Source organism: Phodopus roborovskii, unplaced genomic scaffold, assembly GCF_943737965.1.
Source record: "Phodopus roborovskii unplaced genomic scaffold, PHOROB, whole genome shotgun sequence".
Classification (NCBI taxonomy): Eukaryota; Metazoa; Chordata; class Mammalia; order Rodentia; family Cricetidae; genus Phodopus; species Phodopus roborovskii.
Genome location: NW_026126460.1, coordinates 20,157,429 through 20,183,289, shown reverse-complemented (window position 1 = coordinate 20,183,289; position 25,861 = coordinate 20,157,429). Strand labels below are relative to the sequence as shown.

Here is a 25,861-nt window from a genome sequence, read left to right as displayed (position 1 = left end):
AAACAGCCTGTCACCCAGGCTTATCTTCCCCTCTCCCAGCAGCCGTGTATGGAGACCTAGCCTGAGCCTGAGCTCCCAGCCCTTCAGTCCCTCACCAGCCTCCCTCAGAGTAAAGAAAGATAGGAGGTCTACATCCGGTGGTAATGTCCTAGTGGGGTGGGAACCAAGTCTCCTGGAATACTCCAGTGCAGTGACCTCTTCAGGATCGGACCTGGAGGGGTTGAGGTGTAGCTACTCACATGACTGTTAGGAACAGGTGGTGCTTATTAGCTGGGCCTTCCTCTGAGGATCAGAGACTCACAGCAGCTACTCTTGCAGGGCTTCAGGCCATGCCTGGTGTCCTGGCCAATGAGTGCATGTTCCTTCTATGCTGGGGACAGCAGGAAGCCGACTCAGGCTCTGTGCTGGCCTGGGTTCCTGAAGGGATGGAGGAGTCCAAGCTGGAGGGCCTCAGTCTTGGCTCCGCCTCTGGGGTGGGACTTGGCACATCCTGACTGCTGTTACAGAGAGGCCACCCCTCCTGTGTAAGTGAACCTTTCCCTAGCAGTCTGCCACATCATGAAACCTAGGTGGTTTTCCTTATCTCTGAGAACCCTCTTGCTGTCACTGCTGTCATTGCTAGGATCATCTGGGGAATACATTCCAGATAATGAATGTCTGACACAACACACACACACACACACACACACACACACACACACACACACACACCAGCTAATAGTGCTGTTTTAGGTATCTTAAACACTGAATGGCCACAGCAGCTCGCAAAACAGCTAGAAACACCAAAGAATAGTGTGTATGCAAGACGGAGAGGGGTGGTTGGGTTGAGGGTTGGGGCCTGAGAATCTTCATTGACCCTCATCACTAGATATACCTTTTAGCTTGGAAATCCAGCTTTGTCTTCTTGAGTCTAGGGTCATCCTACATACCTCTCAAAACTTCTTTTTCTTTTTGGTTTTTGAGACAGGGTTTCTCTGTGGTTTTGGAGGCTGTCCTGGAACTAGCTCTTATAGACCAGGCTGGTCTCAAACTCAGAGATCTGCCTGCCTCTGCCTCCTGAGTGCTAGGATTAAAGTGTGCCATCACCCGGCCACCTCTCAACGTTTATTTTGTGAGACAGGGTCTCATATTACCCAGGCTGGCCTCAACACCTGTGTACTGGAGTACCACCTTGAACTTCTGATCTTTCTGTCTCCACCCCCCCCCCCAAGTGCTAGGGTGATGGCTTTGTCACCATGTCTGTGGCCCATATTACAGACAGGTTAGAGAACTCACAGATTCACTTATCAGATTAGTACTCATCAACTCAATTACATCCCCAGTCCTCAACTGTTTTCTCAGCTAAGTTTTGGGGTATTCATAAGGCACAAATGGATCTGGTGAATAGATTCAAACCCTGTAATTCTAACATGTGGGAGGCTGGGGCAGGGGGATCAGTGTGGATCAGGCTAGCCTGGGTTACAGTGAGCCTGTTTCAATCCCACAAAGGACTGTGGCAGTGAGGGAAGGTCAACTCATCCGATGGTATAACAGGGCTGGCAGTGGGCCAGCTGTCCTAGCTATGGGTACTTAGTTTCTTTTGTTGTTGTTGTTGGTGGTGGTGGTGGGGTTTTTTTGTTTTTTTGTTTTTTTTTTGTTTGTTTGTTTTTCAAGACAGGGTGTTTCTGTGTAACAGAAAGGTTGTTTCTTTGTAACAGCTTGGGTGTCCTGGAACTCTCTTTATAGATCAGGCTAGTCCCAAATTCATAAAGATCCACATGTCTCTGCCTCCTGAGTGCTGGGATTAAAGGCATGCACACCAGATATAATTTAGTTTCTTTTTCTGCATAGTGGAGCTCAAATTTGGACTTCCCTACCCAGGTTTGTAATCTGAGCATTTGTGGTGCTAAAACATGTAGGCTGTAGTGAGTGGCAGTCAGCTTCAGAAACATAGTGAGACCCTGCTTCAAACCAACAAAACCAACCAACCAACCAAATGAAATAAGAGACTCCCCCTCCAGCAAAGGAGGTAACATGAGCCAGATCAACCCTTGGCTCTTGAGTACTCCATTCCTGTTAATGCTAACATCACAGGATGGATGTCTGCTCCTCTCCGCACCTGACCCCTCCAAACAAGCACTCTGCCAAGAAAGGCAGATAGGGAGCCTAGGAAATCAAAGGGATGGCATATTTTGATTGACAGGGAAACTAGGTAGAGTTAGAGAAGTGCATGTTCACAGCGTGGAAGCCAAGAGTCCTGTGTCTGAACTGTGCTCCTGTACCAAGTGCTGCCTTAGGGTGAGGGGAGGAGAGGAGCCCAGCCAAACTTCCTAAGGACTGAAATAGGTCAGGACTGCAACAGGAAAGCTGGGATTGAGATAGGGCAAGAGAACTTCAGTTCCCTTGGAGAAATGCAGCTCCAAAGGCTAGAGGTCTGAGAACTCTGGCACTGTTTGCCCCTCGGCACACATTCCTGGGTCATGGAGAGGCAGGGCTTCTGCTGGGAGACTAAGCAGAGCTCTTTAACCCATCCTCCAGGAAGCAGGGGCAGCCTCAGACTCATACAGTGCCAATGGGGCATGAGTCAGGCTCTGGGAGTGTCGTCTGGGGCTGGACTACAGTGGTGCAAGACCCCTTGGATATGGGGCTGCCAGGAATAAACAGCCCATCCTCTGTTCCCAGCCTCTTTCCCCAGAGATTCAGGATGTCTGCTTCTTCTCTGCTCTGTCTAAACACTGTGTGGTATGACGTGTGGTGGGACAGCTCAGGCGGTGGGAGCTGAGGAGCCTGGGTTCTGTCCTGTGCTTAGCTCAACTTCTCTGTCACTGGCTCATCTGCTTCCTCTCTGTCAAGCCCTCGGCCATGATAGTTCCTTTTGCCCTTTCACACACATTAGGGGGGTGCAAGTCTTCATATGCTGCCTGTGGCCCTGCCCTGCTGTTTTCCTGATGGAGAGCATGTGTTGCAGTAGACAATCCAGACTGTCCCAGAAGCCTCCAGGACCTCCCTGGACCACTTTGCAATTATATTTTCCTGATGCATTTGGGACTGGGTGGGTGTGCTTTATGAGGTCTGGACCAGAGAGGCTGATGAAACTTCCCTTACTCTGAATTGCTTTCTCAGTTACTACTTAACACCCCCACACTGAGACAGGGTCTTGGTATGGAGCCCAGGCTAATTTTGAACTCCTGACCCTTTAACACCCCCATACTAATGAGACAGGGTCTTGGTATGGAGCCCACGCTAACTTTGAACTCCTGACCCTCCTGCCTCAGCCTCCCAAGTGCTGGGATCACTGGTTTGCACTACCACACCCAGTTGGCCCACACTTAAAGCTAATGTGGATATACCTTCTGGATACTGTTAAGAATGGCCGGAATGCTGGCTTTGAGAACCCCCTATTCAGTTGCTGGGGCAGAAGAAACTGTCCTAAAATCTGAATGGCTAGATTAGATGGAAATAAAAGCTAACGGAGCAGTAGCCCATGAGACCCTTGAATCCTATCAGTCCTCACACATACTCTGTCAGCTTAGGTCACAGGGAGGATTGTACAAGGATGTGTCAGGTGAGCACTACACAGAAAGCAGCTGGATGTCAACTGCTACATTTGAGCATCTATCTACAAAGCACACTGATGTAGCAGCTAGGTTAGGCTTTCTTCTGTATCTAATATATCCCCTCTACTTACTGCAATCTCATTTCCTTTCCTGATAACCATGCTCCATTAAGATCTACAGATTCCTGCCCTCCTTTCTAATAAAGGGAGAGTATACAACCATCTTAGGGAAGTCCTGTAAAGCCCAAGACATAGAAAAGCTTGACTTAAATACCACTTATCTAACAGTTCTAACACCTTTTGGTCCTCTGAATGTATAAAGGGGGGGGGGGGAAGGCTGCTGAGAGCATATACTGCGTGCACAGGACTGAAGTTTGGTTCCCTGCGTTTATGTTGGGAAATTCATATAACTCCAGACACAGGGAGATGCAATGCTTCCAGCCTCCACGGGAACCTGCATTCACGTACACATACCCAAGAGAACGAGTAAGGTTACAGGGTTATGTTATAGATCTAGAGTGTGTAGCTCAGTGGTGGCTTGTGGTTGCCTAGCACACATGAAGCTCTTGGGTTCATACCTAGCACAGGGTTGGTTAGGAAGCCCACCTATGTATCTGTGTCTGTGTGCATCAGAAATGCCTATGTTGTATAACATGTATTTATGTGTTCTTTCCCCACCATTTTGAAACTGGGAGTAGTAGGATTACAAGTATGAATCTTACTCATTTTTATTTCCATTAATATGTGTTAATTATCATGTTCCACTGCATTTTCCTACATGCATGCAATGCATGACTATCATACTTACTTGGTACCCTCTTGTCCTGATATGCCTGTTGACTCCTGTCCTCTTCCCAGCTGTCATACTTTTCCTTTCTCCTTTAAGAAGTCAATGAATTTCATTTGAGCTGTTTACAGGAGCATACATACTTTACCAGTGGCTACGTCACTATGAAAATGTCTCTGCCTCATCCAGCCAGCATAAACTTTAGATGTTGGCAAAGTATTGTGGAATCAGAATTCACTATTATAAAAATATTTAATGCTGTTAAATTTTTCTCCTCTTCTCTTCCTTCCTTCTTTTGAAACAGGGTTTTTCTTTGTAACCATCTTGGCTGTCCTGGAACTCACTGTGTACAGCAAAGTGGACATGAACTAGAGATCCACCTGCCTCTGCCTCCCATGTGCTGGGGTTAAGGTGTGCACTGCCACGCCTGGCTCTTATAGTACTTCTTTAGAAAGCTAATGTCTCAGAGAACCCCCCAAAAGAAAGCAGGATATTGCGGTTATTAGTGGTCACCTGCCAGAGCTATGTAGTAAGATCCTACTGGGGTTTTGTTTTGTTTGAGACAAGGTTACACCATGTAGCCTTGGCTTGCCTGGAATTCACTGCATAGAACAGGTAGGTTTTGAAACTACAGAAATTCACTTGACTCAACTTTCTGAGGACTGGGATTTATTATTTTTAAACATTGTGTGTGTCTGTGTGTGGATACAGCAGGGGGTCCCTGCTGAAGGTAGAAGGGTTGGAGACTGTAGTTACAAGTAGTTGTGAGCTGCCTGCCTTAGTGTGGGTGCTAGGAACCCAAGTCCTGTCCTCTGGCAGTACTGCTTTTATTTTATTTATTTATTTTTGTTTGTTTGTTTTCAAGACAGGGTTTCTAGGTGTAACAACCCTCGCTGTTCTGGAACTAGCTTAGACCCACCTGCCTCTGCCTCCTGAGTGCTGGGATCACAGATATGCACCACCATCACTGGGCTTTGTTTTTTGGAAATAGGGTTTCTTTGTGTACCTTTGGTTGTCCTGAAGCTTGCTCTATAGACCAGGCTGGTCTCAAACTCGAGACCCACCAGCCTCTGCCTCCTGAGTACTCCAATTAAAGGTGTGAGTAGGCGTGGCCTAATTGGGGGAAATGTGTCACTGGGGGTGGGCTTTGAGGTTGTAGAAGCTCAAGCCAAGCCCAGTGGCTCACTCTCTCTTCTTTATGCCTGGGGATCCAGATATAGAACTCAGAGCTACCTCTCCAGCACCATGTATGTCTGCCTGCATGCCACCATGCTTCCTGCCATGACAATAATGCTGGTGCATATGTAGGAAAAAAAAATCCCCAATCGATACTGTGTGTGATACAGTGACTGTTCTAATCTGCACTACTCCACTTATAAAAACAGTCCATTATTGTCATGCTGGTGTTCAGAAAACTACCTAAGTGAGAAAAAAATGTACATAACACACAACAAAGGCACAAACAAGTATAAAATAAAACTGATTAAATGTGAAGAAAGTGAACACATAAAATATGTCATTTTACTGGTGTGACTAGGCAACAATCACTCAAGTTGTCACCACTGGGAGGGTGAGAGGACCTTGCTTTATCATCTCTAATATGCATGCAAACAAATGTATCACTATCTGAAAAACAAATTTGTAGAAAATAAAAGTGCTGTCACACGCAGTCAGGTGGCAAAACAATTCACTTATGACCGTCGACTAGTTTGAAACATACTGCCTGAAACGGAGATCAAAGAGCAGCCTTCAAAGCATTGTGAATACCCCTCAAAGTCTCAGGACAAGACTTTACAAAACAAATTTTATATTTGGCACCAATATCTTGCTAGGGGACTGCACACTTTGCTAACTTTGCTAGGTTCCCAGGTATCTACTTGGCAGGCACCTCCTAAGTGAGTTTTGTATAGTACATCTATCTGTTGGAATGTGAGGGAGTGTGGCCTCATTTCAGTATGCATTAGCTCCATACTTGAATACCCATCAATGTCCTGCAGAACCTCAATTCAGGAAATGCCCATTATCAATTATGATTGAAGAACAAGCAGTTTGAATTCCAGTGCTCACTAAGAAGCAGAGGCAGGTGGATCTCTCAGTGAGGGAAGCTGGATTAGGATTACACAGTGAGACCCAATTTCAAAGCGAACCAACCCCCACCTAAGTCCCAATCTCTCATATACACACATACACAGCCTAGACAGAAAGCCTTTCTGCCTGCCTGCCTTTTTCTGAGAGGGTATCTAACATGGCCCAGACTGGCCTCAGCACTTGTACACCCGAGGATGACCCTGAACTTCTGGTCCTCCTGCCCCCCACTCTCCAAGTGCTAAGATTAAAAGGTATATGCCAAAGCAGATAGAGGGGTGGCTTAGTGGTTGGCATTTGTTGCTACTGCAGAGGTTGGGTTGGACCCAGAGAGCAGTTCAAAACCACCTTTAACTCTAATTCCAAAGGATACGATGCCCCTTTCATTACCTGGTGCATACACACGAAGGCATGCACTCAAGAGTGTGTGTATATGCAAAATACACAAGATATGCAAGAGTGTGTGTATGTTTATGCACACAAAATAAAAACATTTAAAGGTGTGCACCACCAGGCCTGGTTTACATGGGGCTGGTGACTGAACCAAGGGATTTGAGAAAGCTTAGGCAAGCAAGCATTCTATCAATTGAAGTACATTCCCAGCCCCAGGAAACATTTTAATTTACCTCTCACTCTAAGGGAGCTTCCTGGTTACTCAGCTGGATAGTGTCAGCAACAAAACAACAAAACAAAGGTGGCTCATTCCTAAAATTCTAGAACTCAGAAAGCCGAGGTATGAAGACTGCTGGAGAGTTCGAGGCCAAACATGGGCTATAAAGTGAGACCAATAAAGGACCCAAACAAGCTTCCACCCTACAATTTACAAACCAGCCCTTCTTTCCTGTGGATAAGAGAGGCTCCAAACTCTGGGCTCACTGGTTCAAGGTCAGTGCAGGTCCACCCTTTTCTCTTTTGGACTCACAGTCCAAAAACCCAGCAAACCTCAAGTAAGATAGAAAGATTTTCTTTATTAATGACCCCAACCGTATTTCTTTAGATACAGGAGTTTTGAACTCAAATACTTAGAAGAAAACAAGTTAAGATTGCATTATCTGCAACTCATTACCAGTAACATATTGCAAAGCAAACAGCTTGGAAAAGGGGGAAAAGGGAGGGGAGTGAGGGAGGAAAAAATAAAAGAAGGGAATTAAGTTGATCAAGTGGATTTTTTTTTTTTTTTAATTCTTGGGAACTATGAAGTCCTTGCAAGCACAGCTCGTTTCTGCAGGTTATTTGCCAAACTTGTACAAAATGGAACCCAAACGGAGAATCCCTTAAGAACCTCGAGAGGTGCAACATGAAGGGCTACGATTATCCAGTAGCAAGCGGTCCAGCCTTCCATCAACAGCGCTTCCTCCTCAGTTCCCAAGCGTTAGCGGGATGAAAATGTCTTCCCCCTTCAAAAGCAGAGACAGTGTGAAGGCTTGTTCCAAGAGCTACAGGTCTCAGTCAAGATCCAGCTTTCACAGAATGGCTTTGCTACTACCTTCCTTCTGACTCAACACTAAGTAACACTATGCCAAGCCCTTATGGGCACTGGATGTTCCCAGCAGATGGGAAAGTTGTCTACAATTTTTTTTTTTTTTTTTTTTTTTTTTTTTAAGATGGTGTCTCACTGTGTGGCTCCAGATAGCCTGGAACTAGGTATGTACACTAGGCCTGCCTTTGCCTCCTGAGTGCCAGGTAAAAGCATGTGCTACCACGCCTACTTTCTCTAGTTTTCAGACAGCTTAGACAGACCTGAATTTTAATCTGTCCACATTTAGCAGGATGGAGGTTTTTGAACAACTAAATTTATCTCCATGAAGGGCTCATCTTTCCTCAGGTCTTCCATCAGAGCAGTGATCAATTCCGACCTCTTTGTCTAATTTGGCAGTAAGCACCAGGAACATGTGCTAGCCACAGAACAGACTGATGAAGGGACAGTTGTCAGAGTGAAGATAGAGAATGCAAACAGTTCCAGGGCTATTTTAATTAATATCCCACTTTTTGGCCTTTGTGTCTGGTTTTGTTTTTCTTTGCTTACTTTGTATGTGTGTCTGTGTAAAGGCCAGAAGTCAGCACTGGGTGTTTTCCTCAATCCATCAATTGGTTTTCAATCGCTGAGATCATAACTCTGCCTTTCAATTGAGTCCTGGGATTAAAGATGTATGCCTGGCTCTTCATCTTATTTTTTTGAAACCAGTTTTTCATTGACCTGGAACTTTCTGACTGGCAAGATTGGCTGGCTATAGAGCTCCTGCAATCCACCTGTCTCTGAGCCCTCTGTACTAAAGTTACAGGAACGTGCCACAGTTTATACTAGTTATACATAGGTGATGGTGATCCAAACGCAAGTTCTCAGGTTAGCACAGTAGGAACTTCACCAACTAAGCCATCTCCCAGCCCACCTGGTTTATTTTTGGAGGTAAAATCTTGCTAATGTACCCAGGCCAGCCTCAAACTACTGGGTTCAACCTATCTTTCTGCTTCAGTCCCCAACAGCCTCAGTAGCTGGGACCACAGGTTCCTGCCACAGGCTGGTTCTGTATGGTTCAGACACGTCATCCAGAGCAAGTTTCCCTTTCTATCCCAGGTCACACGAGGGTGGCTGGTGGAAAGCACTTTTGTAAAGACAAGAAGGGATAAGAGAAACTGCAGGCACTAGGAGACAGGGACTTCAAAGGACAGAAAAACACAAGTGCCTCCCTGGACATACCTTACTTGCCTACCTTGTCTATAGCTTTGCACTTTTTAGATAAGCTACACAGCTGTCATACCATGACATCCGATTCGTTCTCTCTACAGAGGTCAAATGGAACACCAACCTTTAGGCCGTAGGTGGCAGCGTAGACAGTCACATAAATACCTGACGTTCCTGTTACTGAAAACCTCTTGCCTACTTCTCCCAGGACTCAGTGGAACCCTCAGATGTCAATGGAGTTGGCACAGCAGCTCTGAATGCCTGCCACCCACACTAGAGTGAACTCTAGGTCTCCCACCACTCTGGTCTTCTGAGCAGAGCCACGCTGCTTTCTGCTCTGCTTGTCATCTTTCTCCTTGACAAAGCCAGCCTGTGCCCTGTACACCCTTCCTGCTGAGGGCAAAGCAGCAGGGAGACCACGGAGGTGCTGCCTCCAGGCCTCTCCAGATACTCTATGTCCTCTCCAGGGACACGGAAGGAAGAGACCTGCCTCTGAAAATTCAAGCCCACAGAGAACAGATTCTTAGTTTAAGGGGAGAAAAGGGGGCGTTGTTTTCTTTCCCTGTCATTCCTGTAGCCCACAAAGGTTGTGGAATAGAAGAACTCTTCCTGATGCCACCAGAAGGGAAGCCTCTCCGTTTCTTTCACTTTGGTAGCTCTAGGCTTGGCCCTGCTGCCCTCTTCAGTCACTGGGGTGCAGGCATCACACCGGGACCTGCGACTTCTGCCAAGCTGAGGTGGGAAGTGGGGAAGTCCTACTTACGTGATTGTTTTCATTTCTTTTTTCTCCGCATCTGGGCGTGCACGGTTGAGCACCTTAAGGAAGTCAGATGTTTTTGCTCGCATTCGTGTATGAATATAGGCCTAAGAGCAAACACAGGAGGAACTCAAACAGGCTCACGTTCTTGAGAAATAGCTTTGCTTTCATTGGGATGAGCCATGGGGTATGTTAGGGAGCACATAAGGGAGGGTAGGGCTGCCAGGCAGCAATACCAGAGACACAGACTCACCCCCTACTACAGACAGGAAGAGGGGAGGAGAGAGGGTCATTTCTCTCTTACTCTGGGGTCAAACTGGTACGTGGAACATGCTAGGCAAGTGCTCTCTACTACTGGCTGCACCAAAAGATACCAAGAGATGGTTTTTTTCAGGCCTCTGGAACTTTTTTGGTGGAGTGGGTTTCGAGACAGTTTCTCTTCTCTGTGTGGCTTTGGAGCCTGTCCTGGAACTAGCCCTTGTAGACCAGGCTGGCCTGGAACTCACCGAGATCCACCTGCCTCTGCCTCCCAAGTGCTGGGATTAAAGGTGTGCACCATCACTGCCTGGCAAGATTTTTTTTTTTTTTTTAAATTTAGTTTACATGTGCCTGCATGACTTTAGATACATTATGTATGTGCATGTGTCCATGGAGGGCCAGAAAAGTGCACCAGGTCCCTGGAACTGGAGTTACAACTCAGTGGTGAGCTGACATGGGCACTGGATTCGCCCCTCCCTTTCCCTCTCCCTCTCCCCAGCCCCAAGTGCAAATGTTAATCCACAGCCTGGTGGAGATGCTGGTGCCCCTCACCTTTGAGCACTTAATATGGTAGTGCAGATAGTCTCGGAACGTGTGGATCAGGTTGATGGTGTTGTCTCGAGCAGCGGCATTAGTATGGCGAGGGAAGAGCACTAAGGCAGGAAAAAGAAACAAAGCATTAGCAGTGGTGTGTGTGCTACCATCATAGACGACACAATCGTGGGAGTGCAATGGTGAAGCCCATGGCACAAAAACCAGGTATGACTCTGGGCACTCATTCCACATCTGGGTTCCATACGGAACTCAAAATTCCAGCTTTGTTTAGGAACAAAGCTGCTAGTCTTGGGCCCTTGGTGCTAAAGCATAAACTGTCAGTAAAACTAGGTTCCAAAGAATATTAGCTCCTGAGCATGAAAACAACATAAGCTGGGCCCAACAGGGTAGTTGTTTCAACCCAGAGGCTCAGACTATTGCACTGGGGCAGACCTGCTTTTGGTTCCAGTTCTTACTGTACTTGTTTCACTAACACCAAGAGCCCTGAGTTCTATCAACTGCGCTGAAATGGCTGATAAGAAAGGCAGAACTCAGGGCTGGAGAGATGGCTCAGCAGTTAAGAGCATTGACTGCTCTCCCAGAGGACCCAGGTTCAATTCCCAGCACCCACATGACAGCTCATGGCTGTCTGCAACACCTCTTCAAGGGGATCTGATTCTTCCATACATATATGCAGGCAAACACCAGAAAGAAAGGCAGAACACTGGTTCTCAGTTTACCCTGGCTTGTAGGGGAAGGAAGGGATGAAGAAATTCAGGCTAGGAAATGTGTCCTATTCCAAGCTTACTGGATTTATGCTCCATAAAGAAATGCTGTCAATGAAACTGACATGCCATCAACTGTAAGATACACCACAACTTCAAGAATCATGTGCAAGGAAAATGTATTCCCCAGCAAAAGAAGAAAAAAAAAAAAAAAAAAAAAAAAAGCTACACCTTTAGCTTAAAGGTGAATTGCAGGAAACATTCTTGTAGCTTTGCAGCATGGAAATGAGCCACCAGCTAGCTGTCATGATCAGCCAGTGAAGCTTGGTATCTTCAGTGGAAGAGATGACTCAACAAATCACAGCTGAGCACAGACTTTAGAAGCCAAAACTCAAGCACTGAACACAACAGAGAACTCTATTCAGTGGCCAAGCAAAGCTGACATGGCTTGTCCTTAACTCCCAGTACGAGAATTTACCTTACCATTTAAGAAAAACCCAAAGAAACAGGAAATGATTACTGCAGCTAAATAGCACCCAGCATGCTTTGTAATCAGTGCCCCGTGACACTCATATCACAGCTTAGAAAAGGCAACATAAACATGTTGGTATGCCTGCTTTTGCTCACTAAAAAGTTAGCTAAGGCTGTCCTAAAGATAGGCACTCTGCCATGTGAAAGGCAACTCCACTTGTTGGGTTGTTCTGTGCAGTTCTGAGGACCTGAACTCAGGGCCATGTGTGTCAAGGCAAGCACTCTACCACTGAACTACCTCTCCAGCCTCACCAAAGGTGATGTAGCCAATGTTGTCACCCACGGCAGCATCTGTGTCTTTTAGCTCTAGAGGAGGTTCCCTGTGGCTAAAAAGGACCTGGGGGGCTGTGTGGCTGGCTCTCCGTCCTTCTTTGAATTCCTGTGGAGATATAGCAAGAGAAAATTCATGAGTCGAGTGGTGCCTTACCCATAATATGTGCTCTGACCTTCGCAGTCCTTTGGAGCAGAACATAATTAAAAGTGAACTGTCAAACCTCAACTACATGCCTGGTGGTGGTGGTGGTGCTCACTTTTGATCCTAATACTCAGGAGGCAGAGGCAGACAATCTTTAAGTTTGAGGCCAGAATGGACTATAAAGTGAGTTCCATTACCGCCAGGGCTACATGGAGAAACCCTGTCTTGAATTTTAAATGAAATTATAATTGAGCAATTTCCCACTGCTCCCTTGGTCCCACGTCTTTGCAGTTTCTTCCTTTCCTTCTACCCATGCCTCCTTGCCCCCACCCTGAGACAAGGCTTCATTCATGTGGCTAGGCTGGTTTTAAACTCACCAAATAGATGAGAACTTTTGGTTTTTGAGTCTAGCCTTTAATGGCTGAGCCATTTCTCCAGCTCATGAGGACTTTTAACTCCTGATGATTGGGCCTCTACAACCTCAGTACACCCACACCTTATCTTCTACTTCCAGTTTCATAAATGCTATGCTTTTACTGGGTGCTGGGCTTTGATGGCACTGTTTAACATACTCTTCACCTGTTACTATTTAGAATCCATCAATCAAAACTCTAAAGCAAATTTAACCCCTCCTTGAGGGTTAAAGATGACAGAATGAAAGAGGCTGAGTTGTCTTAGGAGGATAGTACAGAAGAATCAAGTTAGGCTAGCATGAACAAATCCATTCCCCCGTAAAAAACAAACCCAAACAAAAATCTAGTAAGCCAGGAGTAGTGGCACATGGTCATAATCTCAGAACTTGGACAGTAGAGGCAAAAGAATCAAGAGTTTAGGTCATCCCTGGAAGTTCAAGGCTAGTCACAGTCTACAGGAGAGACTGTCTGAAAAAACCAAATCAAGCAACCTCACAAAAATAAAAGAACTCATGATCATAAAAACTTATCAAACTATAAAAAGGACTAGAGCATAAAAAATGAAGCAAAACAACAAAACCAGGCCATTCCTCCTACGCTTAATCCCCAGGCTCCCATGCATTCCTATACAAATACGTGAGTGCATATGACATCTTTCTCCTAGAGTTCCCAATAATGTTAACAAAACATGCAAGGCCTTGAATTCACTCCCTAGAAACTTCCCCCTTTAAAAAAAAAAAAAAAAAAGGACTCAAATCCAATGGGTAGACTGAGTGGGTTTTCTGAAACAGGGCAGCTGCATGAAGCTAAGGACAGTATCTGGGTTAAGACACTGGAAGCATGGTCACACAACCATGTGATCAGAAGTGTGGCTGCTATTGCTGCTCACACCCCTTCTATAGTCAGCATCCATTATGTGGGACAAATGGCTGCTCTGGTGGCTACTATCTCTTCTCTGCAAGCATTCATTAGGGTATCTGGCTTCCCTGCCAGGCTGAGTTCCTTAGGTCAAAGCTCCTGCTTTATTCCCTTTTCTCCTTCTCTGTTCTTCAAAGATAGAATAGTCCTGCTGAGTAAAAGAAAACACCCCTAGCCCTGCTCATGCAGAACCATTTTAATGAGATAAGAATTCAAGATCAGCCTGGTGTGGTGGTGCAGGCCTTTAATCCCAGCACCCAGGCAGAAGAGTACAGATTCTTTTGAGTTTGAGGTCAGCCTGGTGTACCTATAGAGTTCCAGGACAGCCAGGGCTACATAGTAAGACCTGTCTCAAAAAAAATTCTACAAACAACAAAACCAATAAAAAAAAAAAAAAAAATAGAGTTCAGGATTATCCTTGGCTACATAAGATACCTTCTCTTCTTCCTTCTTCCCATTCCCCAAGAGATTTGATCAACACTATTTCTGCAGTGGGAAATTGCCTTTAGATAACTTGATGTCTCTGTTGCAATCATCCCCACCAGAAAAACCAACCAGACTGTTTTTCTTTTCTGATAGGATATCTGCTGAATACCAGGACACTATTTGTTTTTAAAAAGCATTTATTACATTTCATTTACTCTGTGAGTGTATCTGTTCCACCACACATGTATAGAGATCAGAGAACAACTTAAGGAAGTTAGTTATTTCCTTCCACAATGTAGGACTTGGGATGGAACTCAAATCAGGTCACTGAGCTTGGTGGCAAGTGATTTTACCATAGCACTGTTTCCTTCTTCCAACAAAGTACAATTTATCCTGGGGATAAACTGTGTACAATAAAGGTAGCATCTTAAATCAGGTTAAGTCAAGCAGGGATTAGTGGTACACACCAATAACACCAGAACTCAGGAGACTAAGGCGGGAGGATCTCAAGCAGCCTCGGCTGCATAGGGAGGCAGTCTAAAAATGAGAAGTGCTCACTTGAGCACACATACACTAACACTGCAACTAACACTGCAACAGACAGAGAAGACCACCATGGCCCATGTACAAGGATGACATGCAAATTTCTAAAGTGAAGTATTCCATGTTTTTTATTTTTTAAAATTGGGACCACTGCAACATGTGTACTTACTTAACAAGCCTAGCCTCTGATATGTAGGAGGTGGCAAATAAGATGGCTTAGAGAGTTCTACATACCACATGGGCTGCACATCATGGAATACTCATCAAATAGAAACACTGGCAGAACAAAAAAAAACCAAACAAACAAAACATAAGAACCACTACAACAGGTTTGTCTTTCCATTTAGGTGAGTGTCTTGCCACATGCACTTTGAAGGTGTCTAAATTCATACCCCCTCAACAAAAAAAGAGCCTCTACAAAAATCCTACAGCATAAACTCTAGGCAGTAAGATCTGTTTACAGTATAAAAATAAATTGGGATATTCCTGGAACAAAGTAGAAAAAGACTTTAAAAAAAATTACACATGAATACAAAATCCCCAAATCAGTCAAATCTAAATTTATACTTCAAAGTTTTTAAAATTAGTTTGCTAGCCTAGATTTAGTCCATTTCTTAACTGCTGCATTTAATTCCTATTGATTATTCCAAAAATTACTATGAAGTGTCTGTCTAGGTGCTTACCTTTAAGAGTCATATATGCATACCCTCTTTTTCTTCATGAAGCCCAATACTATCAAATGCCAAAGTGTCAATATGACACTTTTTCACATAGGGACTCCCAAACAAGAATTTCTGATTAGTCAGTCCCCCAAAAAAGGCATGAATAAGGATGGCATTTTGACATTTTCCCTCGCCAGGTAGAAGGCTAATACACAAAGTCTCACTGTGGTAACCACAGCTTCTTTCCAGCCTCATTTGAAAGGGGGGGGGGGGGGAGAATTGTCCTTTAAAATTTTCTCTGAAACAAACAAACAAACAAAAAATAACTGAGGCAAAGCCTTACTCTGCAGCCTAGGCCATCTTGCAGCAGCCCTCCTGTCTCAGGCTTCTAAGTGGTTGGATTAGAGGTTGGGCAATAAGCATGTCTGCTTCAGAATTAAAAAACAACACTCATTATTCTGCCAGAGAACAGGAAAATGTATTAAAGCTTTATATTACATTTTATCCGCCCTGTCTATGAAGGTAGCAGCCTGATTACCTCTCATGCCCAAGAGCCAGCAACAAAACAAAACAGCCACAACGGGTCTACAATATGCTGAGTCCCACTGCACCAGAATCCCAGTAACAAAATGTTCTTCTAAATCCCATTTCTCTTCCCAGCAGGAGACAATCTAGAGTGATTCATTCAAACTGTGGCAGGGCTCTCTTGTCAGCCACAATTTCATCTACTGTATGTTATCTCCTACTTTGGAATTCATTATTCATCATTCTGAAGACACGGGACCTAAACCAAGCCAAGTTTCAACATTAACAGAACTCTGTCTTTTCTATGATATGGTATACATGTATGTTATTCTGTTACCATGTTCCCAGGTACTAGGGATTGAACCAGGGACCATGTACCTATTAGGCAAATGCTCAACCACTGAGCTACAGATAACCCTACTCCATATGGTGGCTATGTATGCAGAGTGTAAAGATTTTAACTTCCTGAAGCATCATTTCCCCTGAAGATTTTTGCTCCATACCTGCATGAAGACCTTTCCGATGACCACATCGTCGTCATCCTTAAACACAGTGCTGAAGACTACTGTGACTCTGTCTTTTTTAGATTCAACATACCTGAGGGAAACAAACTCAGGTGTATAAGTACAGCATCAGAAGATTCTGTCACTATCTGCAAGTGAAGTAGAAGGGTAAAGTGCAAAGTCTCCAACTCAATAAAACAAAGGTGTGCCAGAGACTAGTACTTGCAGTCAGCAAAGTCAGGGCAGTAAATACATTCCCAAGAAGGAAGTGGAAGTAACAAAACTAGGCTTTTTAATCTTGTATGTAAGGCATAACATGTATTTTGTTAGTGATTCTTAGAATGTCATTTTAAAAAAGTTTCTTTCATACGATAGGATCTGTACACTAATAGTACACATGTAACTCAAGAGTTGCAGTAAGCTGGGAGTTGGTAGCGCAGGCCTTTACTCCCAGCACTCAGGAGGCAGAGGCAGGCGGATCTCTGTGAGTTCGAGGCCAGCCTGGTCCACAAGAGCTAGTTCCAGGACAGGCTCCAAAGCAATACAAAGAAACAATGTCTTGAAAAACAAAACAAAGAGGGGTTACAGTAATAGCATCCATGCTTGGCCTCTGGTGCCTGACTATCTGGCCATTTAAAAATTTTTTCATGTCCTTATTTAATTTAATATGTACAGGTTATTTTGTCTATATGTATACCTGTACATGTGTGTGCTTTGTGTCGAAAGAGGAAGTCAGATGCCCTGGATTTGAGTCACAGACGATTGTGAGTTGCCATGTGGGTTGAGAACTGAACTCAGATCCTCTGGAAAAGCAGTAAGTACTCTGAAGGGCTGAATGTCTCCCTAGCCCATGGGAAACTCCTTTAAGTTCTCTTAAAGTAGAGCCTTGGGCCTGCAGAGATGGCTCACTGGCTAAGGACACTGGCTGCTTTCAGAGGATATAGGTTCAATTCCCATTCTACAAAGCAGCTCACAACCATAAAATAGCCTAAAAAAATAACATAAAAAACTCCTAAGAGTAGTGCCTTAAAGTACAGCACAGATTTTCTTTTCATTTGGATGATACTGTCTCTCTCTCAGTCAGTGACATATTGAGGCCAATATGCCACCAGAGGTGAAGTTCACACTTACATGGTCTCATCGTCCCGGTAATGGATAACTGCTCTGTTCTCTCCTTCCTTGCCCTCTTCTTGAAACTGAAAGTATTTCTCAAAGACAGAGGCAAAGCAATTTCGCTTCAACATGCCAGCCTGATGCACAATAGAATCCTTGGATGCAGGCAGATTTTCAAGGTCATATAGCAAAGAAACATTGTATCCTGGTGAAAGGAGGGAAAAAAGACACACCCATCAGTTAAATGAAAAAAACAACCAACAAAAGCGAAATCAAACCTCTATCTCTCCCAAGTAAACAGTGTAGAGGCAATTTCCCATCCCTAGCTACTCCATACCATAATATGTAGATATTTATAGCTAGCTAATAAATCCCAAGCAGTATCAAAGATGAATAATTACAAATATGTAATGGGAAGAATAATCTGGAACTCCAATTAGAACTTTGAGGCCCTAGAGACAGTTGTGAAGGGAGACAATAAGACTCAAGGAGTACAAGTCACATATTTTCTCCCATGGTTTATGCACAGCCAGTTTCTGGGCATAAAATCTAATTCTCCCACACCACTGCAAAACCTATGTGAGAGGGCAAGGTAGAAATCTGCTTCTCACATACATACTTTCCCAACAGTGTCCATCTGAATTCAGAATTTTGAAATTCTGCTTCATTTGACACCATGGCTTTCTTTGAAGATGTCAGAACAGATAAGCTTATCCTCATTTAGAATGGAAAAGTGGTTCAGGGAAGCAGCGTCTTGTTGAATATAGCACAACATACAGGTATGTAGCTCCATATTTTGAACTGAACAGAAGTGGTTCCAAATTCTGGCCTTATTGTGTGACCTTGGAAAATTGCCCAGTCTCTACAAGGCCCTCATCTGTGGGGGAAAGGTGTGAGTGGTCTAGGGTGGTGGTGGAAGACGTAGTAGGTCAAGAGAAATTAAACTAGGCATAAGTACTGAGTTAAGTTAGGCATGGTGGTGCAGGTCTGCAATGTCAGCACTTAAGAAACCAAGGCCTTGACTTCCAGGAAAGCCAGGGGAACATAACACAACTATCTCTAAAACACCCACAGAATTCATGGACAAGTTCATTATTAAGTGAGGCGGAACAGGGACTGAGAATCATGTCTACTGACCACTAAACTATCAGGAACAGGGTTCATCAAGTCATTACAAGTACTCCAAAGTCTATACATGTTTTCTAGAGAATAACATTAAAAATAATAAACAATCACTAATCGATTTTGGGAAATCTGAAAAATAACAACAAAGAGTTGAGGTTTGCTGTTCCTCAAAGTTCACATCAAAAGCAAAGTATAGCTAACGTTTGCCCTCAAGTGAGACTTCAGACAGGAACATACTGAAGATGCAAAGTAACAATTAAGGGCCAGTGAGAGAGCTGAGGGTAAAGTGTTTGCTATAAACCCTGTGATAGCTTCTGTTCATCTCAGAACCTCCATGTAGGTGAAAGGAGAGAACTGACAATAAGCTGTCCACTGGCTTCCATAAGCATGGTATAGCACACTACCCATACACATACACACTCAATCACATGTGGCTGGCTCTGTTTTCCAAAACAGACCAAATAAGCTGATAAACATAAGATGCTACTTTTACATGGTTATTTATACTAGTGTTAATTATCAGGGGTTGTTGAATAGGAACCAATGTTTCTCCATTTATTTGTTTGTAGATGAATAGAAAGTAGGGTGCAACCTGGGTTATTTCCTTAGGAGCTAACCCTACTTTTTTAAAACAAAAATTTAAAAAGTAATCACTGTTTTTTATTTTAATTTATAATTGCTAGTGAACTGCCACGTTGGTGCTGAGAATTGAACCTGAGTCCCTGGAGTGCTCTTAACCACTAAACCATCTCTCCAGCCCTTGATTCTGGATTTTGAAAAGGGGTCTCTCACTGAAATCTAGGGCTCACCAATTAGACTAGACTGGCTACAAGCAGACTCTAGGCTTGCCAGTGATTTCCGCAGGACTGGAATGAATTAGGTGCTGGTGTTCAAACTTAGGTCCTCGTGTTTGGAGACAACTGCTTTGCAAATTGAGCTATCTCCCCAGTACCCCAAGAGCATTTTCTGACTATTTTCAAAGGGCACCTGCTCAGACAAAAGAGGCTCCTCTGGCTAAAAGATTAGAAGAATCATTTTGGGATGTTAATAACACCCACCAATTCTTAAGCCATTGTGTATCACACTGAAAAAAGGTAGAACACTTTAATGGCTACATATACAGAGGGAGTTGACTCAAGAATTGGGCTCCTGAAGATGTATTTTACTGAATGAAAATTTAAGTAAAATCCTCTACAAACAGGATATGGTGCTTTGCCATCATTCCATAGCCATTAGCATTTCTACATACCTGATTCTGGGTTTACCAGGAAACTCCCGTATACTCTCTTTAATAACTGGGAAGAGAGACAAAGAAGTTAATCCAAAGACCATGGTAACTTCATTATTTTTGAAACACATAGTACTTGTAGTAAACTCTTCCTAAACCAGTATGTCTAATTTTCATTGGTAGATGGCAAACTAGAGGAGAAGTGAATTCATCAAGTGACAAAACAGATCTCTCATAGAACTCGATTATAATTCAAAGGTTAGTTCAGGGGTTGTCTCTCTAAGACCTGAACACACCCCTCCCATTTTTTTTTCTTTTCAGATTCTGTACTGTACCCAAGTCTTTCCTTTTTGAGAGTAGAGAGATGCAGCTATGACAACAGATTGCATCAATTATCAACTAAGCACAGGCCGAAACCCTGTGAATGAAGAGATAAAAAACCAATTTCTGGGCACTGACTTCTGTAACCTTGTATGTGTAGCTGGCTTATAATGCAAAGGGCAAAGGATGACAGAATCTCAGCTGCCTAGTAACACAGTGTGCCCACAAAACACAGTGTCCTAATGAGCTAGACTTCCCTATCTAACACCTTACTCTGAGGACTACTTTCCAGCTTTTGGAAGCAGAGCACAAACATTTTTCTCTGTTACAGTGACTATGCCCCTGGTGAAATCTCCCTTAACTGACATCTTGCTTAGACAGGATCCAGGCTCACTTAAGGAACACAGTTAAGTAGTGGAAAAGGAGATGTCTAGAGACAGAAACAAAGCATGTAGTAAAATCGTGAGCAATCTGAACTTTTCCGGGCTTAGCAGACTTCATTTGGTTGACAGTTGAACACAGACATGAGGGCTAGGTAAGATAGTCCATGCCTATAATTTCAATACTCAGAGCAAAAGGACTTCCAGGTTAAGATCAGCCAGGGCTACAAAGGGGACTGTTTCAAAACCAAAAGGAAAAAGTCTCAAACCTCTAAAAATAAAACAGAAGTAAACCCCCACAAGACAAAAATCCCAGATTGGTCTCATTTACTAACCTTCACTAAAAACTTAGAAAGGGCTGGGCAGTAGTGGCACACATCTGTAGTCCCAGCACTTGAGAGGCAGTAGCAGGTGGATCTCTGTGAGTTCAAGGCCAGCCTGGTCTACAGAGCTGGTTCAGGGCAGCCAGGGCTGTTACACAGAGAGACCCTGTCTCGGGTAGTAGGGGTGGGAAAAACAGAACAACAACAAAAACTTAGAAAGGGAGAAGGCCCACTGCTCCACAGAAGCTAAAAATACACTTAGAACCCAGTAGTGTAAAGAAGAGTCAGGGCCTCCCTTTCGTGGAGATGAGGTATTATGTAGCCCAAGTTGGTCTGGGATTTATTATGTAGTTGAGGATGACCCTCCTGTCTCTACCTCCCAAGTTTGGGGATTCCAGGTATGTGCCCACAAAGATACACGTTCTTTCTATAGGTATCCAGTCAAATTCTACTGCTTACCACAAATAACCTTTTAATAGTCTAAAGTACCAGTTACACCATTATCAAATTACAAAGGCAAAACAAGCTTTTGTCTTGTTGGTTAAGAGTTACACATGCCATTTGAAAGAATTTCAGGGTAGGGGCCAGAGAGCCAGCTGATTAAGAACTCTGGTTGCTCTTTCAGGACACCAGTACAATTCCCAGCACCTACACACAGCTCACAACCTTCTGTACCTTCAGTCTCAGGGGATCCAACCCTCTCTCCTTGCATGTGGTGCACAGATATATGTGGAGACAAAATACCCATACATATAAGACACTTAATAAAAAAAAAAAAGAAAGAAAAGGAAAAGGAATTTTAGTAGCCAGATAAATATAGGTAGTACTAGGATAGCTTCATAACAGCAGGCCCTGTCAGGCTTACTTCTGTATTCAGAGGCAGAACCACCCTGTATGTATGCAGAGACATTCAATGGCTGTCCAAAAGCATATGAATGTTGTTTTTCATCTTATATTCAATGTACTCTCTACATAGCATTAAAATAAACAAAATAAACCAAAACAAATAATAAAACCAAAAACAACCCCCCCCCAAAAAAACTACCAAGGGTTAATGAGGCCCTTCACTCCCAACCCATTCCTTCTCTTGGTGACGCCAGAGACCAAACCTAGGGTTTTTTTTTTTGTGCACACTCAGTAAACACTTCACCATGGAGCTATGCCCTCTAGGAGCAGCCTCTCAAATATCCATTAGAAATATCTTAAAGGCCTGGAAATAGTTCACTGAATAACTTCCTAATATTTCTATACTTGATCACTTTAGAAATTCCTTATCTACAGAATTTGGTAACAGTATGAATCCCAAAGTATGAACTCACACAATCACACTTGTTTACATAAAAGGAAAAACAAGCAATGCCTGGTACAGTTTCTAGGAGGTGATCATACAGTAAAATGAGCTTTTGCAGAAGAGGAACTGCAGGGAAGGAAGGGCTCAAGGTCACAGAGTTTGTTGGTGGCACATGGAGTTTTGACCTTCAGGTGTTCGTGTACCACTTCTCCTAAGGAGTCTGGGGTAATCAGTATGCTCCCTGACCTACAATACTAAACCACTGGTACTTTATGAAAGAGGATACCAGACATGAAGAAACCAAAGCCCCTTCAGTTTAGTTTAACTCCAGTTTTACCGAGTAAATATTCTGGAATCTATGATGTATTCAGAGCCATATTTATATTACTTTTAATTTTTTAAATATTTTTAAAATTTATGATTATTATCATGTGTGTGAGTGCTAGTGCCAAGTGTAGCCATCAGAAGACAATTTTCGGAAGTCAAGTTTCTCCTTCTACCATGGTTCCAGAGATTGAACTCAGGTCATCAGGTTTGCATGTCAAGTGCTTTTTTTACCTACTGGGTCACCTTGAAAGCACTTTTGTTCTTGGCACAACCTTAGAACATTTTCTGCTATTTCACTTCCATCTGTTTTCTTTCTTTTTCTTTTTTAAAGATCAATCTCACTGTGTAATCCACATTGGCCTTGAACTCATGATCCCCCTGCCTCCACCTCCCCATCACTGGGATCATAGTTATGTGCCACTGCATCATACTGTCCGCGTACACTTCCAATCATAATTCATATTTAAATCTGTGCCTCTTTTGGACTGTCAAGAGAAGAGTGGAGGCGACCTGTTAACTATCAGATCTGCCTACCTGAGCACCAGAGCGGTCTGGCTTTAAAAAGGGCTTCCTGTGGTTATCACAGGCTGGTCACTATTTAACTCACCTAGGGAGTCATTTACTGCTTACTCTGCTCCCACCCTGGGACTGTTACTTCCTCTACCCACTTGAGCTCTTTGGCCTGTGTGGCAGCCATGAAAACTGCAGTGTGTTCTGGTGCTCCTACAGCAGGTCAAATACAGGGTGGAAAAGAGTCTAAGGAGACCCAAGCCAGGTCCTCCTCTTCTGATGTTCAAAAGCCACCACTTTACACAGAGACAGAAATGGTTATATCTTCATGTAGCCGATAAGGAATAGCCTAGTTTGTTAAAACTAAGATATTTGAAAACTGATTCAGGAACTGAGTCATACTTCCTGCTTTGAGACCCAACCACAATGTGCACACACACTGGTGTAACAGCATTTTCTTTCTTCCTTAAATGGCTCTCCCCAGAGCAACTGCAGTTCAACAGGAACCAAACCTCCTACTCTAGCTACCCAAAGCCAGAGCGCAAGGCACAAGGCCTAGATATCCCTTCTTATTTCCCCCAAGGTAATAAGGAAAAGATGGTTGGAAAGGTCAGCTCTAAAGAATATTAGCCCCCCCCCCAAAAAAGTTACTTATGTTTCAACCTTCAAAACAAAAACCAAGATCATAAGGTTTAATAAGACACAAATTACATGCCTGCCTTGATAAGATTCTAAATATGGAACAGAACCTGTCTTATTGTTATCATAACCATTTTTGTACTAGTTAAGAAAATATTCTCTGTTGTTTCTGGAGGACTAGCTGTTCTGTTTTCTTATTTTGTAAAATTTGGAGAACCTAAATAATCTGAAAAGGATAAAATCCTAGCACTTGGAAGGTAGAGGCAGAAGGACCAGGAATTTGAGGCCTTCCTAAATACGCAGGAAGTTTAAGGCCAGCCTGGGCTATATGATATCCTTTTAAGAAAGTTTTTAAAATTTGCTTAGGGAACATCATTATTTCTCCAAGTTAAAAGCAAACAAGCAAAGAGCCAAAAATTTCTCTGGAAAATATTTTTTTCACATCATTGTGGGAAATGGAGCCCTCAGCTGTATAAAGTCCCCTCTGTCTGTAAGAGTAGTTTGGCCCACTCTCTGGGTGGCAAGGGGCCAACAGAAGGTGAAGGGAAAATAAGAGTCCCAAGGGAAACCAAAGTGGGACTCACCTCATCAGCACCATGTGCCTGAAGTTCCTTGTAGAATTTCAAAGAAATACTGACCATCACTTTTGTTTTGTCTCCATTAGGATTTGAAATATGGTAAAGTACGCCATCAAAATCTGTGAAAAAAGCAAGTAAGGCTGTTTACTCTGGAAATGGGAGTAATTTCCTAGCACCTACCACAGGGCTGGCCACAAGACCTCTGATAAGAGAGCATGCAAGTAAATGATGTTCATTTTTGATTTTACTGGGAAGACAACAATAAAGCTACTGTGGAATTAAATGCTCAGTGGCCATCTCTTTGGTCTTACTTAAAATTAGAAAGCTATTTTTACTACAACCACAGTTTGTGCTAAAATAACCTTACAAAAACTTTAATTTGACACACTGTCAGTAGAAAGAGCTATAAACAAACTGATATCCACCTATGCATCATGAATACTGATGAGCACATGGCCCTTCTTTCAGAACATGTATGTTCCCACTCCAATTCTCCACAAATCAAACCCCAGATGCAACCATTTGATCCATATATACTTCAGGACATATCTTTGAGAGATAGAGAAAATTGTACACAAACATAACCACAATCAGTCATATTCAAATTCAAACAAAAAAAATTCTACTTTAACATTAAATACCCAGTAAGCTATTCAACTATTATCTACTGTCTCAAAAAAAAAAAAAAAAAAAAAAAAAAAAATTATGAAACTCTTGTCTTAAACATTCTAACTAGGATCTAAACAAGATCAACACAACCTAGATTACCTTGTATGTCTCTTTTAATCTCTTGGGCCTTTCCTCTTTTTAGGTTCTCTCTTCCTACACTACAAAGTGAGCTGAGCTCATGTGTATCGCTGGAAAAGCTAGGCACCGAGGGCTAGATCACAGAGAATGAGAACTTGCACAGGAATCACAAGAACCATGAGAACTTGGCACTGCTAGTGCCTGGGAGGCCCACATGGTAACCACCTTAGGGCCTTAGGCCTGGCAAGTCTTCTGAGATTGTCTAGTCAAGCACTTGTCTTTCTAATGGTACTTATCTGTGAAATCCCCAAGGTCACATATGAATAGCTAATTCTTTTTTCTTTTTTTTAAAATAGGGTTCACTATGTAGTTCTGGCTAGCCTGGAACTTTCTATGGAGACCAACCTGGCCTCAAACTCACAGAGATCTACCTGCTTGGGTGCTGGCTGGGATTTAAGACTTGTACCACCAAGCCTGGACAAAAGGGAATGGAAGACACCATTGCTTTGATTTGACAAACAAGCTCTAGGACCTACCTACTTTGCCTCTTCCAAATGCTAGGCAAACTTATATGATAGCTACAAGATTATACTTCTGTAGACTTGCAAAGTAAAAAGATGGTTCTTTGTATAAAATAAAAGCCAAAATTCTAAGATACTGAGTGCCCCATCCACTAACATATGTAAGGTAGCTTTACATAGTTTATCTAACTCCAAAGTCAGTTAGCAATGTTATAACAAGAAATAGTCCTTGACGGACTCAGAAAACTTGACAATCAAAACTTTTCATGATTGGAGAGCAGGCTCAGTATTTAAGAGAACTAACTGGCTATTCTTTCAGAGGACCCAGGTTCAATCCCCAGTAGCTGCCTGGCAGCTCAAAATATTCTGCAACCCTAGTTCCAGGAGAGCCAACACCTTTCTTCTGGCCTCCTCAGGCATCAGGCACATACATGGAGCACAGATGCAGGCAAAACACC

General features: G+C 43.3%; 1 protein-coding gene and 1 pseudogene across 1 annotated transcript in view; one reads left to right on the top strand and one right to left on the bottom strand.

Moving 5' to 3' along the window:
- Positions 1-7,355: 7,355 nt before the first annotated feature.
- Arpc2 (actin related protein 2/3 complex subunit 2) overlaps positions 7,356-25,861 on the bottom strand; it is a 28,954-nt gene continuing 10,448 nt past the window's right edge. The window contains exons 4-11 of the mRNA XM_051190453.1: positions 24,142-24,254; positions 19,788-19,833; positions 17,432-17,618; positions 16,301-16,394; positions 12,148-12,274; positions 10,658-10,758; positions 9,854-9,954; positions 7,356-7,804 (exon numbers count right to left, since the gene is read on the bottom strand). Coding sequence (XP_051046410.1) covers positions 7,780-7,804; positions 9,854-9,954; positions 10,658-10,758; positions 12,148-12,274; positions 16,301-16,394; positions 17,432-17,618; positions 19,788-19,833; positions 24,142-24,254 — 794 coding nt within the window. The 3' untranslated portion in view covers positions 7,356-7,779. The remainder of the gene's footprint in view (positions 7,805-9,853; positions 9,955-10,657; positions 10,759-12,147; positions 12,275-16,300; positions 16,395-17,431; positions 17,619-19,787; positions 19,834-24,141; positions 24,255-25,861) is intronic.
- Positions 14,618-14,739, top strand: LOC127226571 (uncharacterized; annotated as a pseudogene).